Source organism: Schistocerca serialis, chromosome 3 (assembly GCF_023864345.2).
Source record: "Schistocerca serialis cubense isolate TAMUIC-IGC-003099 chromosome 3, iqSchSeri2.2, whole genome shotgun sequence".
NCBI classification, from domain to species: Eukaryota; Metazoa; Arthropoda; class Insecta; order Orthoptera; family Acrididae; genus Schistocerca; species Schistocerca serialis.
Genome location: NC_064640.1, coordinates 904773671 through 904792546, shown reverse-complemented (window position 1 = coordinate 904792546; position 18876 = coordinate 904773671). Strand labels below are relative to the sequence as shown.

General features: G+C 40.9%; 1 protein-coding gene across 1 annotated transcript in view; it reads right to left on the bottom strand.

Annotated features, from left to right (window-relative positions):
* Positions 1-18876, bottom strand: part of LOC126471313 (paired amphipathic helix protein Sin3b-like) — a 299139-nt gene that overhangs the window by 61540 nt on the left and 218723 nt on the right. The window contains exons 16-17 of the mRNA XM_050099434.1: positions 2066-2217; positions 1676-1859 (exon numbers count right to left, since the gene is read on the bottom strand). Coding sequence (XP_049955391.1) covers positions 1676-1859; positions 2066-2217 — 336 coding nt within the window. The remainder of the gene's footprint in view (positions 1-1675; positions 1860-2065; positions 2218-18876) is intronic.

Below are 18876 nucleotides of genomic sequence, written 5' to 3'. Positions count from 1 at the left end.
AAGAAACACCAATACAGTTTAAAAAACAAGTGTAAAAGAAAATAAAGTGGTCAAGTGACCTCACACAGCATTTTAGTTTTTTCAAAATGATAGTATTTATAACCTGTAATGCCTTACATCATTACAGGCATAAAATTAATAAAAGTTGGGGAGAATATGGTGAGTGGAAAAATTGGCCTTTAAATGCTGAATGAACTGTTTACATACGGTGGGTAAGAATCCTCTGCAATCCCTGGAGTTTATACTTCAATGATTCAAGTGTTCTACTAAATTCAGTGCCAAACAAGCATTTAATGCTAGTCACACAACATTCAACTGCTGATATGTGACAATGCCAAAGCAATACAAATTAGAGTCCATTGTGTTGCCAATGGCTCATGCTGACTTTGCCAAATCTAATATGTCAATTTTCGTATTATTACCCAATTAAAAAACAATTATTTAAAACACAATAAGTGAAAGTCTTTAGAAAGAGAATTGTCCCAAAAAGTAAATGGAAATGACAAACAAACAAAAAAACCCTCTTAAAAATTCCAAAACATGTTTACGTGTTTATGTTACCAGTGTAATCACTGGAATCTTGACTAAAAATAAATAATCTATCATCACAACACTGTACAAATACTGATAAATTTTTTACTTAGGAATCAGCTGCGAAAATTCAGCTTTGTATCTACGATGATAGAAAGTATGAGTGGAATACCAATATTGGAAGGAATAAAGAAAATAGACCACCCTACAATTTAAACATTGGAATGGTCAATAAACACATCAACAAGACTCAAAACATTGTGAAGATTTCAGATAATGTCCTTCTTCGGAGCTGACTGATACAGAAAACACACACACACACACACACACACACACACACACACACACACAACAATGCTCGATCTGTGGCACTGGTACACTGTAGACAACTGTTGGGACAACGCAATTTTCGTGTGTGTGTGTGTGTGTGTGTGTGTGTGTGTGTGTGTGTGTGGGCGCGCGCGCGCACTTGCACACATGTCGTACATTTGTTACCTATGCTTCTCTGACGTCAACTGTACACTACATTTGTCCACCACAATATACTGTGAATTACAGTTCTTCTAAGGAAAGGCAATAAATTTCCGTGCACGCAAAATGTTTTGAGTATCTCTGGCGTCCAAAGTTACAAGAGGTTTAAGAGTATTTCATAACATTAGTTTCAAGTAGCACTCTAGCAGAAGCTGCAATGTCTAAGTATACTCCAAAGTTTATGTATTAAGTTTGTTAATACAAAACTGTAACCAACTTTCTATTTTATTTTTCACGTGTTATGCAACTTATTCCAAATTATGTTCTTATTCACCATCTAGGCAAAGATTGCTGTGCATGACACATTTTTCAGCATGAGTGAGTAGTTCATGCACATTTTCACTACTTATGAATTGTATTTATTTAATTGGAAAGATATATAATACTGAAAAACTTGTTCCACTGTGTGTATGTACTTCATATCATTCTTAGGCAAGAGACTTGAAAGGTGAACTAAGTTTACGCCGAAAGCTCAACACACACAACCCGCCCAATGATCATCAGACACAATCAACGTTGATACAAGTATTTCTGAAATGATTTTGTACCTATTACACATTACAACACATAGTCATACACAATTTAGCTGAACTTTTAGATGTTGAATACTCACTCTTTGGTTTTAATCGCAATGCCACAGCAGTTGACTCCCTTCGATCTCTCCTGTACATGCATTCTTCTGCAGCAAGAAATCTTGCCCTTTCATACATCCTTGTAAGTCTTTCACAGAGAATTTGGTGAAGTCTCAGGAAAAGATACCAATAGTTATTAGCATAAAAGAGTGTATATGATTCCCCCTGTAATGTTTACAACAACAATTAGATGATATTAACCAAAATAAAGTTTGTATAATTTCAGGAATTGAGCTCAAAATATTAAAGAGACTAAATCAGTTTTAAACATTAGCCTTAGTTAAAAGAAACTACATGCAGGTACAGTTCATCAAAATAACAATAAAAAATAGAATTAATCACAGCTAATGAATGAAATATAAAAGACTTACAGGATGTGAAGATTTAGCATGGTGTGGTAGATTGACATCCGACTTTTTAATGTCAGGTACTTCTTGATCATTGAGATCTTCACTGCTGATATTTCTGCATGACTGGTCTGCATTACTGCTTGCATTTTCTTTACTGCCATCCGTCTTTTCGTCTGTAAATAAATGTTTAAGAACAAGTACGGGTAATGTATGCCAGAACAGAATAATAATTGTTAAAATATCAATCATTTGGTAGATTGGATTGGATTAAATTACGTGTACTTTTTCCATAGATCCATAATGGGGAGATTCTCAAGTATGTAGGACACCACATAAAGCAAGACTGCATACACAATTTTTTATAAAAGCTATGCTAATGGTCCTCCTACAGAGCTTAAGTGGAGTTAGAACAGGAAAAGAAAATTAACACATTCTTGGATTTTTATCTCATAAAATTTGCAACTTCCTAAATACAAAATGGTTATATATATAACCTATAAACTCACATGGGAAGTATTTTATTTTATTTTTTTTAATATAATCTGCACCAGTTGAAAGTGTTAAAATTTTTATGTGCATTACTTCAAGATCTAATAAAATCAGTATTTTTTTATATATAGAAGCCTGTGGATTGCTGTGTTATAAACGTTAAATGCTGGTCATGTCCAGAAAAGGATGGGCACCAGGTTGAGGAAGTTGAAACAAAGCTTGAGAGACAAGAAACTTTCTGATGGTAAAACCATAAGAGGCAGGCTGGCAGACAAAATGATTGATGAACTACAGCAGTATTATGGGATGGTCATTAAAAATAATACTGAGGATTTGTTGAAAATGAAGCAAGCAGTATGGACTACCTTCTTCCACAGACTGTCAACTGATGAAAAACCAGTACACCACCTTTGCCCTCCTGGACCCGATTCATAGCGCAATTACTGCAGTGCCCAATACTCAAACAGTTCATACAGCCATAAACATTCCATCCCAGCAGCAGTCATGGATATCATAAAACCTATTTACAGAGACGTGGCAAATCCTGAATTACTAAAGAAGTGTCTGCATGGTCAGACTCAAAATCCGAATGAGTTGTTCAATAATCTTATACGGACTTGCTTACCAAAAAATGTTTTTGTTGGAATGAAGACACTAGAGTGGGGGGAGGGAGGTCAGTGATGCTGTTATTGTGCGGAGAGGGGAGGGGGGGGGGGGCGCAGTGATGCTGTTATTGCTTTTAACCCTTTAACTGCTGTGGACGTGTTAACGCGCGCCTTTGTGCCTGTCTCTGTGTTCTCTCAACGTATTTATGTGCACCACCAGTTCTTCTACCTGGTATTCTGACTGTGTTTACGCAAGCAACCTTAGTGGCACCTGTGTGCTGTTGAGACGTGCTACTACTTCTTCCCGTGGCCTCTGGCCGCGTTAACGCGCCCAGCTGTATATTCGTGCCAAGCGCCTAGTAGCTGTTCAGCATTCCGCTGGCATGGTTGAAGTCTCGTGAGCGTTTGCTGCTGTGTTCTTGTGTTGCAGTTTTCGTCTGTGCATTTACTGACCATTGATGCTGTTAACATTTTGAGAAGAAAATGATATGCCGTCGTCGTTGTACAGACGAATAAATCTTCAAAATTCTCGCTAGAAGCGACAGTGAGAATGAAATTTTCAACTGAATCTCGAAGTAACAGTCCTGTGCCGTGTACTTCAGTTGGAACAACGCATCTGTCAACAAGGGAGGGATATCATTCAGAATCTGATGGGTCTGAGAGCGATAGTGAAGTGCCATTGAAAAGAGCTCGCTTTAGCGACATGTTTGACTGGAAGGAAAGCGATTTTCGTCCATTTATGAACAAGTTCAATGCTTCAGCTTTTGGACACAACAGTGGTTTAGGGCCAGATTCAAATGTTTTATCATATTTCCCAGTATTTTTAACAGAAGAACTGATGAAATTTGTGGCAGATGAAACCAACAGATTTTTTTGCATACGAAAGAAAATACACCAGAATCAAGAGCATTCACGTTTGTCCAGACGGAAAGAAACAGGTTTCGAGGAACTGTATTCCTTCGCCGCTGTTTGTATGCTAATGGCTCGTGTGAAAAAGCTGAAAATAAGTGACTATTGGTCCACAGACATACTCTTGAACACTCCTGTTTTCAGTGAAATTATGGCCAGGGACCGTTTTCTGTTAATTTTAAGAATGCTTCACTTCAGTGACAACTCTGTCAGCAATGAAGGAGACAGGTTATTTAAAATTAGGTATATTGTTGATAAAATTCACGCAACATTTTGCAGCGCATTTCATCCATATCAAAAGCTCTGCATTGACGAAAGCCTCTTGTTGTTCAAAGAGCAATTATTGTTCAAACAGTACATTTCCTCCAGAAGAAGTAGGTTTGGAATTAAAACATTTGTGGTATGTGACTACCAGATGGGTTATATCCTGGATTTCATTGTCTAAACAGGCACAAATACCGCAATTGACTTCCACATTCTGGGGAAAAGTGGCGACATAGTAGCAACATTGAAGAAACCATTTTTAGGAAGGGGACATACGTTCTATGTCAATAATTGGTATTCAAGCCCAGACCTGTTCCTTTGGCTTCATAACCATGGAACAAACGTATGTGGTACTGTTCGCAAAAACAGACGCAATATGCCAAAATTAGAAAACAAACTAAAACGAGGTGAAATACAGTTTATGTCCACTGACACAATCCTTTCCATGAAATGGTGTGACAAAAGAGAAGTGTGGATGCTGACAACCGGTAATACTGCAGCAATGGTTGAGATGGAAAAGACAAACAGAAAGACAGGTGAAAGATTAAGGAAACCACAATGTGTTGCAGATTACAACAAGAGTATGGGTGCTGTTTACCGCTGTGACATGCTGCTGAGTTCAGTGCAATCAGTACGAAAGACTGTCAAGTGGTACAAAAAGTTCTTTTTCCACGTACTGGATCTGTGCATTTTAAATGCCCATGCTTTCCACAGAGTAGTAACAGGACGATAAATGCAACTAGCAGAATTTCATTTGTGTCTGGTAAGAGAGCTTGTTGAAACTTATGCAAAAGAAAGGAGGAAAGCTGGCAGAGGAAGGTGCTCTGAAGACGAGAATCCTCTTAGATTTACTGGTAGGTATTTTACACAGGTCATTGAAATGGAAAACTCAAAGAAACGTACGCCAATGCGTCGGTGTGCAGTATGCTCGAAGCAGAAAGTGCGCCGAGAAAAGAGATACGAATGCAGAGCATGCAACATACCACTATGTGTAGTGCCATGTTTTGAGGTGTATCACACTAAACAAAACTATTAACCATCTATAATACTCAGAAGAGAAGAAGCGACATTGATAACTTTCTAAAAGTAAAGGACAACAAAAGGGAAATAAAAAATATAAAATAATACAAAAATTGTATAACACTTACGATTTCTGACTTTGAAGCCATTTTACAGAAGTGTTACTGCACTCTCAAAAACATGAACTGCATTTCTCAGATGCCATTAAATCTATTACATACATTAAGCATAAAATTAAAACATTGCGGATTTAAACAAACATCACATTTGTTTGCATGGCCATCTTCCGCAGCAGTTCTAACAATTAATTATTGTTAGCTTTGCTGTCTTAATCTTACTGCAATTAATGAAGAAGAATTTCACACTAGACGCTTTTCACTTTTATTTACAAAGCATCTTCTATGTTCACTGGTTTTCCTGTTTCATGTCAACCTCTGCTAATGAAGAGAGGGAAAGCAGTAGTGTGCAAAGGATGTAAACATGAAGCAGGAAAACCAGTGAACACTGAAGATGCTTTGTAAATAAAAGCGAAACGCGTCTGGCGTGAAATTATTTTTCATTAATTGCAGTAAACTTAAGATGACAAAGCTAATAATAATTAATTCTACATATCATTCATTATAGAGATTCTTAGCAGTTTCAATGCACATCATGTGTGTGCAGCAATTCATCTGCAGATTCACAGCCATGGAAAAAGTATAGAGATACATCGTGTGTCAGTGATCAAACTCAGAAGGCAAGACAGCCACGGATGCCCTGGCTTGAGAAATATTCAGCACAGGCTGTGCTCAGCGAAGCGGCCAGCTGAGCCACAGGCAACGGTCCATGGGGAAAGCCATTAGCACAGGTAACAGGATTACGCAGCCTCAACAGCGCGCTTGACCCTGCTAGATGGATGCACGGCTGCAGTAGCCAAAGGGTTAATGATGGCAACATTGGTAGGGTGAAAGTGCTACAGCATATGGGAATTAATCCTGGAGCAAACTGCATTAGAGAACTTGATCGGACGGACAAGGTTTGCATTGATAAAGCACACACAGGAGCCACAAAGGAGTCCAGAAAGAAAAAAAATCTTGGAAGAAGATCAAGAGGATGATATACAGTATGGTGCAGGGTGCTTCTGAGTGACTAAAAATAAAATAAAAAATTAAGCATATATTAAGTGAGTTACAGTCTTTTAAACTTTAGAAGCCATTCCTGAAAATTTACATTTTCTGTTGCATTTTTCCCTAAACCTCAGAAACCACTTTGAGTAGAGTATTCAAATTTTCATACATATCCTGAGTCTACTGAACTAAAAGAAGAACATATTGTTATGTATAATTAAAATTATTGAGGATAACACACACAAAAAAGTAAACACAATTTTAACCGTGTAATTAAAAAATTGTATTTACGAAAGCAGTCACTGAAATGCAATTATTGTAGTTCAGCAGACTCAGAACATACAGTTTAATGTCCTGTAAAAGTTTCATGTAAATGGCTACAGTGGTTCCTGAAATACAGGGAAGCCAAGTCACTAAATTTAACATTGTCCGGATAGGGCATTCCAACTCCCCTTAAGTGAAGTACTTCTCACGTAGAATAACTAAAAAAAAACTTAAAACATATTTTTATTTATGAATTGTTAACAAACTTTTCACAAAATATGTAAATGTACAATACACTGAGGTGCATATGATGATTTCCAGGCTAGCTATGCAGCATCAAAGAGAAAATCAGTTTAGAATAATTATTTGCATTGATCACATTACTGCACTGAAGACATACACGAGTCAGATTAGGTATAACCTATTCCCAAACATGCTAAAGAATAACATGGAAAGGCTGTAAGGTAAATGGAAAATCAGCCTGATATAATTTAATTTCCAAAAACAAAATCATGGAGATAGTTATCAAATGTAACTGTTACCAGAAATTTCTAGAAACAGTTTGTGACTAATCATTTTATCTACCAGTAATAAATTTAGTTTTTCAAACAATTACACTGGCAATTCCATATGTATGGTATGCTTGTTGCTTGTTACAATTTCTGCAACACACTTACACGGAACAAATTGTGATCTTTTATCTGAAGTGTCATCTAGCATTTAATAGACTGATAGTTTTACACGATTTTATAGATTGTCCATGATCCATGTTTCCACAGTAAAGTTATGAGAATTAAATTGAATGTCTCATAAACCAGAGTTTTATGATATATATGCTGGCCACCTGCCATCAGGAGCTTAGTTCGTCAGCGCACCTGACAATGGTGACATGTCTGATCGCGAAAATATTGAGCCCGTTGGACACTATGGACCAGCAGTACACCCATGGACTGTTCCAGCAAGAAATACGCTGGGAGAAACTGAATAATCAACTCTGTCACTGTTGTAACATGTTGCCGGAACATTAATTACGAATTCCTTTCATTACTATCACAGTAGTAAAATTAACATTAAACTTTTCTTTTTCATCTCATTCATGTATATGCGAACTCTGCTTCTTCTGTAAGGTTGAGAGATGCCTTTCAGTATTGTTGGCCAAAGCACTCTGCTCATAGCTCAGGTTAATGAAGAGGAGTGGTACGAGTATGGCAAGTTTTACTTTCCAATGAGTCAGATTCATCCACTACAGCAATGCGTGGGCAAGAGAGGGGACGCTGAAGAGGGTAAAAGTGGATGCAGTTGCAGACCATCCTGTTGCCAGGAGCAGAGAGCTTTTTGTATGGCACTTACAACTGCAGAGTAGTGGGAACAGAGAGTGCCAGTCGCCTACACAAAATGCCTCAATAACTTTTGCCTTGATCATGCACATGTCATTAAGGCCCGGATGTAAATGACCTAAAAAACAACAAAATATGCAAGTATTTATGACTGTAAAAATAAAGTATAACTTTATGTAAGTTCTCGTTGATTTTTTTATATGCCATGTAATACAAGATTAACTTCTGAAGAAATTGTGAGTATAGTACTTACTTTTGCAGGGTTTGAAACTACTACCACTTATTTTTGAAATGTCTGCACGCGTCTGAAAAAACATTAAGTACAGTGAAAACAACAACAACAATTATTCAAAAAATAAAACCAGGCTTTTACTACTGCACATCACTTGTTCACAGCATTTCAAATTAGTTAACACGTCCTGTCAATCTTCAGTTTCTGCAAAGTGGCACAGGATCATGTGCATTTCCAGGTTTATGTCATAGATACAGTACTCACTGAGGATAGTTTTGTATTTGGAAAAGTACACATCTGAATGTGACAAAGTCATTGCATGCCAGTGTCAGTTCATTGTCTTGAAATGTTGCTACATTACCAAAACGACTGTCATTAATTTTGCACACTAGAACATCCAGAATTCTGCTGGAGAACACGCTGCAGTTTACTGTTCACTTTGTCTGTCATATGACCATAAGCCTGACCCAGCAACTTTTCATATGTTGCACAATACCCAGGATGTCACACAGTTGAGTACCAGCAGCTTCCAGTGATGTGATGGCTTTTGATACCATGGAAAACTTGATGTTGATGTATGCCAAGTTTCCAGATGAGGTATTTGTAAAGACCTCTTTCACAGTTTTGGTAGCACTTGATTCAAGGTCACAAAAGACTGTCTTTATTTTGGTGTATTTGGTGCAGTAATTCTCAGCAGTATTAAGCCAAGAACCCCATTGTGTAAGAACAAGCTGAGGGTGGAGGCCTAGTGAACGTGCCTGTTCCTTGAATTTCTGCATCTGTAACAGAGCTTTCACACAGATTTGCTTGCCACAGGAAATCAATTTGTCCACATCAGGGTAATTTGATCACACCTCTTCTGCAACTCTGTGTAATGCATGTGCAAGGCCAGTGATGTACATCATACAAAGGTAGAGAATTTGAAGCCCCTTGGCTGCTGCAGCTGTGTATGGAAGCAACATCTGTTACTAGCAGCAAAATGTTCTGTCTGTTCACACCATCTGGCCACAGTAGCTCCACAGAGTTGTCAAACAAAATGGCCATTGTTGAGTTCCTTTTTCTCTTGAGAGCTCCACATGTTAGGAGGAATATTTCTACAGGCCCATCAACTTTTAGAACACCAACAACAGTTGTTACAAAACTCCCACCCACAGCAGTGGTTTCATCTATGGACACCCAGAACATTTGGTCAGCAATATTAAACTGTACTTTGTTGAACATCTGCTCATAGCACACAGATAAATAGTTCTTTTTCAATGTAGAATCATCTGAAACTGCATGTGTTGTGTACTCCAGAACTGTCTAAAGTGTTTATTCTTCAGCGTCTCCAATGGTATACAATCATCTCACACAAGTCCTTGAAAAATGATTGCACGGTTGAAGTTGGACCTGTCTGCTCAAATAACAGTGTTTGCCTATTTTCACTTTTAGACTTCTCTACACACAGCTGGCATATTTGGTGGTATTACAGTGATGTTGCACGTTAAATTAGTTTTATGCACTAGCTTTTACTTTGCGTAGTTTACAAAACAACATTTCCCTGTCAGTACTGAAGAACTTCTCTTCAAAATCATGAAAAAATCTCACAACATCATGCTGTCAAAGCACTTTACCTTCGGCTCGGCTTGTTGAATCAGCATGAGCATTTACTCAAACCTGATGCCACTGCTCCAGGTTCATTCACGTGTTCTCTTTCCTGCCTTATTTGCACAAAATAGTCCTGTTGAGAAGGGTCTGAACTGTTGTTGATAATGGGTAAGTTGGCAGATAAAATCATCTATTTCAATAAATAGACATTTCAACATTTAACCTAAAAGAAGAAGTAACAGATGACTTACAACTAGACTACTGCAGTTCATAATGAAGTCTAAAAGTTTTCAGGCTTTATAGCAGCAAGTTTAACAAGCACCCTCAAGCCCTCGCTAATAACTGCTGTTAGGTCACGCAAGTGAAGATCACACCTACACTAAAGCCAGAAATCCTCTTCCATGACACAGAGAGGATGGTGACTTACAGAACACAAATTCTACTCTTGTCTGAACATTCAAATTTACAAATAACACAAGAATCAGATCAGAGTGAAGTCTGTCCAATGACCACAACTTCACAGTGAACACTGCTCAACATCCTTTGTAAGGCATCCAAACTGCTTTTCAAAGTTGTTGATACTGTGTTTTTTCGGTAGTCGATAATGTTTCACCGAGCTCAACCACAGCAAAGAAGCCACATGTCCGAGCTGCATCACCAGCAGTGCCAATCCAGATGAGGCGAGAACCACACCTCCTGGAGCTGCCAGATGTCACCACAGTGCAACTGTTATGAAATAGGCTAGGAGAGAAAGTTTGTGTGAGTTCTGACTTGGGTCAAATCTCCAGTGAGTGCTCTATTACCATCTCCAGCATACAGAGTCGACAATTCATTGCTCTGCCGAGCTACTGACAGACTTGAGTTCAGAAAGTGTGTTAACTTGCATTCTGCAGACAGTGGTGTTGTAACTGTATTCAGACTTCAAGATTTAGACTGGTCATTTTGCACAGCTCTATACCTACAGCTGTTTCTTGTCTATCAAGAGTTGTATTTTTATATACTGTTCCATGTATGGAACAATATGTGACAGAGAATTTGTGCATTTGTGTACGGCAACTTAGTACGTGATTAGGCACTGAAACGATTGGTACACTGCTCCATCAAGTGGGGCAAAATGAAGACTTGGTGTACTGTGTGTCCCAGCTTAGAGGGCATTTCCAGTCTAGAACATAACAGGTAACCAATGCATTTTTCATTTTTTGTACATGGTAGGCATGAAAGTGTATTGCCTTTCTGTCAACTTAATCCCATAGGTTCATCCTGATGAAGTGCCAGATGATGAGGTAGTTTCCAAACTGTCCAGTCACTTTGAATCAAAAGTGCATATTGCTGCTGCTAGGTACAAATTCTTTTGGCTGAAACAGCAGCCTAGGCAACCCTATAAACTGTGGGTAACAGTGCTCAGAGGACTCACACGATAGTGTCAAGTCAAATGTTCCAATGATTTAAGTCACAGTGCTGTGATGCTTTGCGATGCTATAACTTAAAATGTTTCTAACACTCTCATTAGAGCCTCTATTCTAAAACTGCTGAACAAAGACTCAAAAACTGTGTTATCTATCACTGAGTTTCATGACACAGTAGACATTACAGAAGTTGATATGTAAAGTATGTACAGGCATTTCTGTGGTGGGTGAAAAAATGAGAAATTTCGGGAGTCAACCCCTCCCCTCTCCCTGCACAAACAGAACGTAGCCTAAGGTCTAAGTTCTACACTCATAAGTCCTGCCATCACAGCAGCTTTGAAAACTGTGTTATTGATCATTGCGTTTCAAGGCATAGTAGACATTTCAGAAGTTGACATGCATAGTTCGGCCATTTCTGAATTGAAAAGTGAGAAACTTATGGGGTCAGCCCCCCCCTCCCCAAACCACAAACGATAAGAATGTAGCCCGAGATCTCAATTCTGTGCTTATAAGTCCTGCCGTCAGCGCAAAGCACAGCCCGCACCAACCAGAAAGTCTTGCCTCTGTCGTTTCAGTGTACATGACAGGGTACTGGGTCTGTGCCAGCAGACAAAATGTTTCGCCTGCGCCAAGGAAGGCCACATACAAACAATGTGCTGCCACGCCTGTGCACACAGACAATTTGGTAGTTCATAATTGTTGCCAAACCAAACAATAGTCAGTGATTAACAGGGAATCTAACAAACTTTTTGTACATTTGTGCATTTGTGTATGGCAACTCAGTACGTGATTAGGCACTGAAACGATTGGTACACTGCTCCATCAAGTGACATGTGAATGCTTAGGCAGCCCCAGGTCCAGAAACTGCAAGCCACACTATCTGCCTTATATCAACAAAACATTCCTGTTTTAGGTGTGGGTAGTTTACTTGCTACTTTTCGTGTTGCAACCAAATCAGTTCTTTTTCATATCTCGTTTTCAAGAGACAGTCTGAACATTTTCGGTATGGATAGTATTGATTGTCCATTCAAAGGAATGTTTGCAAGTCAATTCAGCTGTGCTGGAATGTTTGCAAGTCAATTCAGCTGTGCTGTTTGCTAGTGTCAATGCACTGTGTGATAAGTACAGTTCCTTGTTTGATGGTAGTCTAGGCAAGGCACTGGGATTTGAAGCCCATGTGACTTTAAAAGACAATGGAGAGTCAAATTTTTTTTTTTTTTTTTTCTTTTTGAGCTTGTCCTCTTCCACACGCTCTTCAGGAAAAAGTCAGAGCTGAATTGTGGCTTTGGTATGATTGTGATGTAATTAAACCCATGTTTGCAAGCCAGAGGGCATCTTCTTTGGTAGTTTTGTCAAAGCTGTCAGGTGGCCTATAACTCTGTGCAGACATCAGCCCACAGACTGTTATTGATTCTTTTCCCTTATCCCACCCAGAGGATTTGACGAGACACCCTAGGTTTAGGTCCTTTTTACCTTCAAAAATTGACTTACACGAGGCATATCTAAACTGCCTTTGGACGAGGTATCCAAGAAGGTTTTTGTGGTGGATACCCATCAGGGTGTCTTTCAATTTCAGTGGTTCCCATTCTGGAGTGTGTCTGCTACAGCAATTTTTCAAAGTTACTTAGAACAGTTTGCTTCTCAGGTACCTTTCTGTGCTAATTATTTAGACAACATCATTGACTCTGACCATATGCCAGCAGAATATTTGCAGAATCTGAAGGCTTTGTTCAAAGTGTTACCAGAGTCGAGCTTGAAGCATTCATCCAGCTTGTGCCCATTTGAGCAGTGCCATTTACCACTTACCTGTTTCTACAAATGTGTTACAATTAGAAGTGGCAATGGGAAAATTCACACACTGCATTTGATTCATATATAACACCACACATGTCGCAGCTCCATTGAACTGATCAAGCCGCACCAGCATCCCCTTCATTTGGTCCAAAGATAGTTTGTCCACTTTTCAGCACTTCAAGGATGCACTGTTAAGTGACCCGTGTCTGGCACAGTTTGACCCCAACAAGCCTGTCATTCTTGTAGTGGACATCTCCTCCTACAGTACTGGTGCAGCACTGTCACACCACATGGGCTCCACTGACAGGCTGACTGCTTTTGTGTCGAAGTCCTTGAATAAGGCTCAATACAATTACAGCCAATTTGAGAAAGAGGCTCTCGTAATCAATTATGGGGTTACTCACTACCACCAGTATTTGTTTGGATGGACCACAGGCCATCGACGGCACTCTTGGGTTCCTCTCAGCCTGCCCCAGCCTGGACAACACAGTCACTGTAGCATTGGGTCTTAGTGTTGTCCAGTTACCAGTATGAACTGGTATCCGTCCTCCACCACCAAGCATTCTGATCCTGACCTACATTCAGAGTTGCTGGTAGGCTCAGATGCACACTTTGGTTCATTGGAGGACTCCTGCTTTGCATTGATTCTCAGGAGAAGCATGTGTTGGAAAACTTAGCTGTCACTTTTTGCTGGGGGGCGAATGCGACAGCAACGGACGCAGTATTGAGTGTGGGTGGCCATCAAGCCTCAAAGAGATCTGCCACCCTGTGGTTTCCCACAACTTTGTGCACAGACGTGCCATCTCAATGGAAATGGGTGTCCCCCTCCTCAATTAAGACAATAGCAAGATCCATATAATGGTTGCTCAGTCCCTCTATCAAGAAGTGTTTAGAGTGTTACACTGAGATTATTGGAGCATTGCCTGAACCAAACAGTTATCCTGGCTCAACTGTATATGGCTGGAGATGGATTCGAGGATACAGATCATTTCTTCCCAGTTTGTCACATTTGCTGCGCATCAGGCTGCTCCCATCCAACACTACCTCGACTGGCCACACCCTACTAGACCATATCAGAGACTAAATAATGATCTCCCCAGCCCCTACTTGAATACATGCTGGTTACCGGTAGTGGACACATAAAGCAAGTTTCCCTTCCTCCTTCCTATGATCTCCACTACCTCTGTCAGTACTGCATCAGCCCTGACATCACACACACACACACACACACACACACACACACACACACACACACACACACACACACACACACACTCCAGGTCATTAAAATTGCTACACCAAGAAGAAATGCAGATGACAAACGGGTATTCATTGGACAAATATATTATAATAGAACTGACATGTGATTACATTTTCACGCAATTTGGGTGCATAAATCCTGAGAAATCAGTACCCAGAACAACCACCTCTGGCCATAATAATGACCTTGATACGCCTGGGCCTTGAATCAAACAGAGCTTGGATGGCGTGTACAGGTACAGCTGCCCATGCAGCTTCAACATGATACCACAGTTCATCAAGAGTAGTGACTGGCGTATTGTGGCGAGCCAGTTGCTCAGCCACCATTGATCAGACGTTTTCAATTGGTGAGAGATCTGGAGAATGTGCTGGCCAGGGGAGCAGTCGAACATTTTCTGTATCCAGAAAAGCCCGTACAGAACCTGCAACATGCGGTCGTGCATTATCCTGCTGAAATGTAGTGTTTCGCAGGGATCGTATGAAGGGTAGATCCACGGGTCATAACACATCTGAAATGTAACGTCCACTGTTCAAAGTGCCGTCAATGCGAACAATTTGAGACTGAGATGTGTAACCAATGGCACCCCATACCATCACGCTGGGTGATATGCCAGTATATGCCAGTATGGCATGACAAATACACGCTTCCAATGTGCGTTCACCGCGATGTCGCCAAACACGGATGCTACCATGATGATGCTGTAAACAGAACCTGGATTCATCTGAAAAAAATGACGTTTTGCCATTTGTGCACCCAGGTTCGTCATTGAGTACACCATCACAGGCGCTACTATCTGTAATGCAGCGTCAAGGGTGACCACAGCCACGGTCTCTGAGCTGATAGTCCATGCTGCTGCAAACATCGTCAAACTGTTCATGCAGATGGTTGTTGTCTTGAAAACGTCCCATCTGTTGACTCAAGGATCGAGATGCAGCTGCACGATCCGTTACAGCCATGTGGATAAGATGCCTGTCATCTCGACTGCTACTGATACGAGGCCGTTGGGATCCAGCACGGCGTTCCGTATTACCCTCCTGAACCCAACAAATCCATATTCTGCTAGCAGTCATTGCATCTCAACCAACGCGAGCAGCAATGCCGTCATACGATAAACCGCAATCGCGATAGGCTACAATCCAACCTTTATCAAATTCGGAAATGTGATGGTACGCATTTCTCCTCCTCATATGAGGCATCACAATAACGTTTCACCAGGCAATGCCTGTCAACTGCTGTTTGTGTATGAGAAATCGGTTGGAAACTTTCCTCATGTCAGCACGTTGTAGGTGTCGCCACCGGAGCCAACCTTGTGTGAATGCTCTGAAAAGCTAATCATTTGCATATCACAGCATCTTCTTCCTGTCGGTTAAATTTCGCGTCTGTAGCACATCATCCTCGTGGTGTAGCAATTTTAATGGCCAGTAGAGAGAGAGAGAGAGAGAGAGAGAGAGAGAGAGAGAGAGAGAGAGAGAGAGAGAGAGTGTGTGTGTGTGTGTGTGTGTGTGTGTGTGTGTGTTTAAGTACTACCTATAGTGATAGATAACAAGCCTCAGTTCACTTCAAACGAGTTAGAACAATTCTGCAGTGACAAGGGTATCGATCATGTCCTCACAGTGCCTTTTAATACCATGTGCAATGGAGAGACCGAACAGGTTTCTCTGATCCTTCAATGTACAGATAAACAAGTTATGGGCCACCCACTCCTTGGACCAGGCTCTCTAAGGGCTTTTGTCATTGTATCGCTCCGTGCCCCTGGGATGGCAAGTTGCCAATGGAATTATTGATGTCATCGTCATCGGACACTGCTCCACCCTCTCTGTCTACCTTGTGGAATCTACGTTCCACCGACAATGTTCAAGTTTCAACCCCAGCAATTAGTGTTGTGCAGAGTCTTCCGAAAAGGTCGCCAATGGAAATGCAGGGTAGTGTCTGAAATGTCGTCAAGATCCGTCTACATCATTCCGAGTCTGACAGGGCTGCAGTGGCAGCACCAAAACTATCGTTGGCCTGTTGTTTCTCATCATGTTGCCACCCCCTTTTTGTTTGCAGACCCAGTTTGTCACCAGTGCAGGTGCCACCACCTCCTGCTGTGGGGTGGCTGTCCCCCCCATGGGGAATGGCAATGGAAATCGGCCGGGAGCTGCCTGCAGCATCATAGTCACGCGCGCCATCCACGTCATGGCCTGAGGAGAAGTCGTGTCTGGTCACCCGACCACTTGCTCCTGAGGATCCCGTGCTCTTTTTCGTCACCCCATCAGCATCCACGTAAGTAACAGTTTTTGTGCCCAGAACAGAGGTGTGTGCCCCCTGAGGTTGGTTTCCCAGTCTTCGACTGCAGCCCTGCTCAGGGCAAATGCAGGGATGTGGGTCAATGCTCAACACCAACTGTAGTCTCGACACCTGTCCCTGCATCTGCATCGGTGTCCCATTCTCCTCCTCTTCATCGTGCTCCGCAATCTTACCCGACACAGGCGAGGATGTCTTGGGGAGGGGGGTTGCTGTGTCATTGATAGTCAATAATATCGCACAAAGGTAGACCACCAGTGTTGCTGCTTGGACATATGTTGCATGTCCAAGCAGCATCACTGGTGGTGCCAATCCGGACAAGGTGAGAGACATGCCTCCCAGAGTTTCAGGTGCCTCCACAGAGCACCAGTTATGAAATACAGCCACAAGGCCACGAGACACAGTTCTGTGTGAGCTCTGACTTGGGCTACATCTCTAGTGAGTGTTCTACTTCTGTCTCCAGAACACGGAGTCAATGTTTTCAGTCTGCCAAGCTATTCACAGATTTGTCTTTAGAGCAAATGTTAACTTCTGTCCCATGGACAAGTGGTGTTGTAATTGTATTCAGACGTTCAGCCTTCAAGGTTTGGACAGGTCATTTTTTGGCAGCTCTGTGGCTATGGCTGTTTCTTGTCTACCAGGGATTATATTTGTATATACTTTTCCATGTGTGCCTACTCCAGTCACAGAAGTGGAGAGTGATAAAGGTAAGTTTCATTTTCTTCTAAATAAAGTGCCCGGTCTGAGCTGATGGACAGGGCAGTCACAGCATACTTTTGTGTGTGTGTGTGTGTGTGTGTGTGTGTGTGTGTGTGTGTGTGTGTGTGTGTGTGTTCCCTTTTCTGAAGAAGGCTTTGGCCAAAAGCTAAATGTGTAACAGTCTTTTCATTGTGCAACTCAGCGTGTCTTCTTTACTGTGATTGGCAATCGATCCTTTTCCTTCTACCATTGTAAATAAAGTGGTTTGTTATTTGACTGTTGATGTTACTAAATTGACTTTTCTCTGTGTTTACCTTCGTGTATAAATGCGGTATATAAAAGTTACCAGAAGAGAAACTGAGCTCTGTCAAATTCAGACATGAAATGTTAGAAGATTCAATATGAGATGGGGGAAACAAAAAAATTAGAAGAAGGGAGTGAAAAAGATAAAGTTAAACATGGCAGAGATTCGGAAAGTAAAACTGGAAAAGGGGGAAGACATCTGGTCATATATCAAGAATCAATATTGGACAGGAAGTGGCAGGTAGTGTGAATAGAGAACATTTGTCTGGAAACTGTAAAACCCATAACATACATAAAGGGGGTGAAAATTTAACAGAAGTGTCAGACTAGACTACATATTATGGCAGAGAAAAGAAATGTGATTTTATGTGTAACATGAGCAAGGACAAATGATTGAAATGAGAGGAAAGAGTTTTGAACTATGCAGATGATATTGCCAAACCAAAATCTGAAATGAATAATAACATCTCTTTAAGTTCTAAGAGCAATGAAGCAGTATTCAGGCCACAGCTGTCAGCTGCTGTAAGATGTCTAGTGTAGGCAAATACTGTTCACAGGTCTTGAGAAAAGAGGTTTTCTGATGACATTGCAATTCTGTAAGAGGCAGTAAAGGGCTTGAAATATCAGTTGAATGAAGGGATCCAGTCTTGACGAGATTATAAGGTAAATATTAACAAAAGGAAAACACATATAATGTAATGTTGCCAAGTTAAATCAGGAAGTTTTCAGGGAATTAGATCCGGAAATGAGACACTAAAAGTATTTGATGAGTTTTGCTATTTGGACAGAAAAAAAAAAGAGAAACTGACGATGGCCAAAGGGAGAGAGGACTGACTGGCAACAGCAAGAAAATTGTTACTGAAGAAATGAGTGTCTTGTACACTTCGGCTGCCAAAAGCCTGTCATGCTTGCAGTGGATGCCTCCTCTTATGATATTGGTGTTGTGTTGTCACACTGTATGGGCTCCACTGACACACCAATTGCATTTGCATCAAAGACCTTTAACAAGGCTTAACATAATTACAGCCAATTCAAGAAAGAGGCTCTCGCAATCATTTATGGTGTTACTCACTTCCACCACTATTTGTATGGATGCCGCTTTTACCAGTTACGGACCACATGCCACTGACGGCCCTGTCTGGTTCCTCTCAGCCTGTCCCAGCCAAACAACACAGAAGCTACGTCAGTGGGCCTTAGTGTTGTCCAATTACCAGTACAAAAGGATGTATACATCCTCCACTACGCATTCCGATGCTTACCTACTGCCACA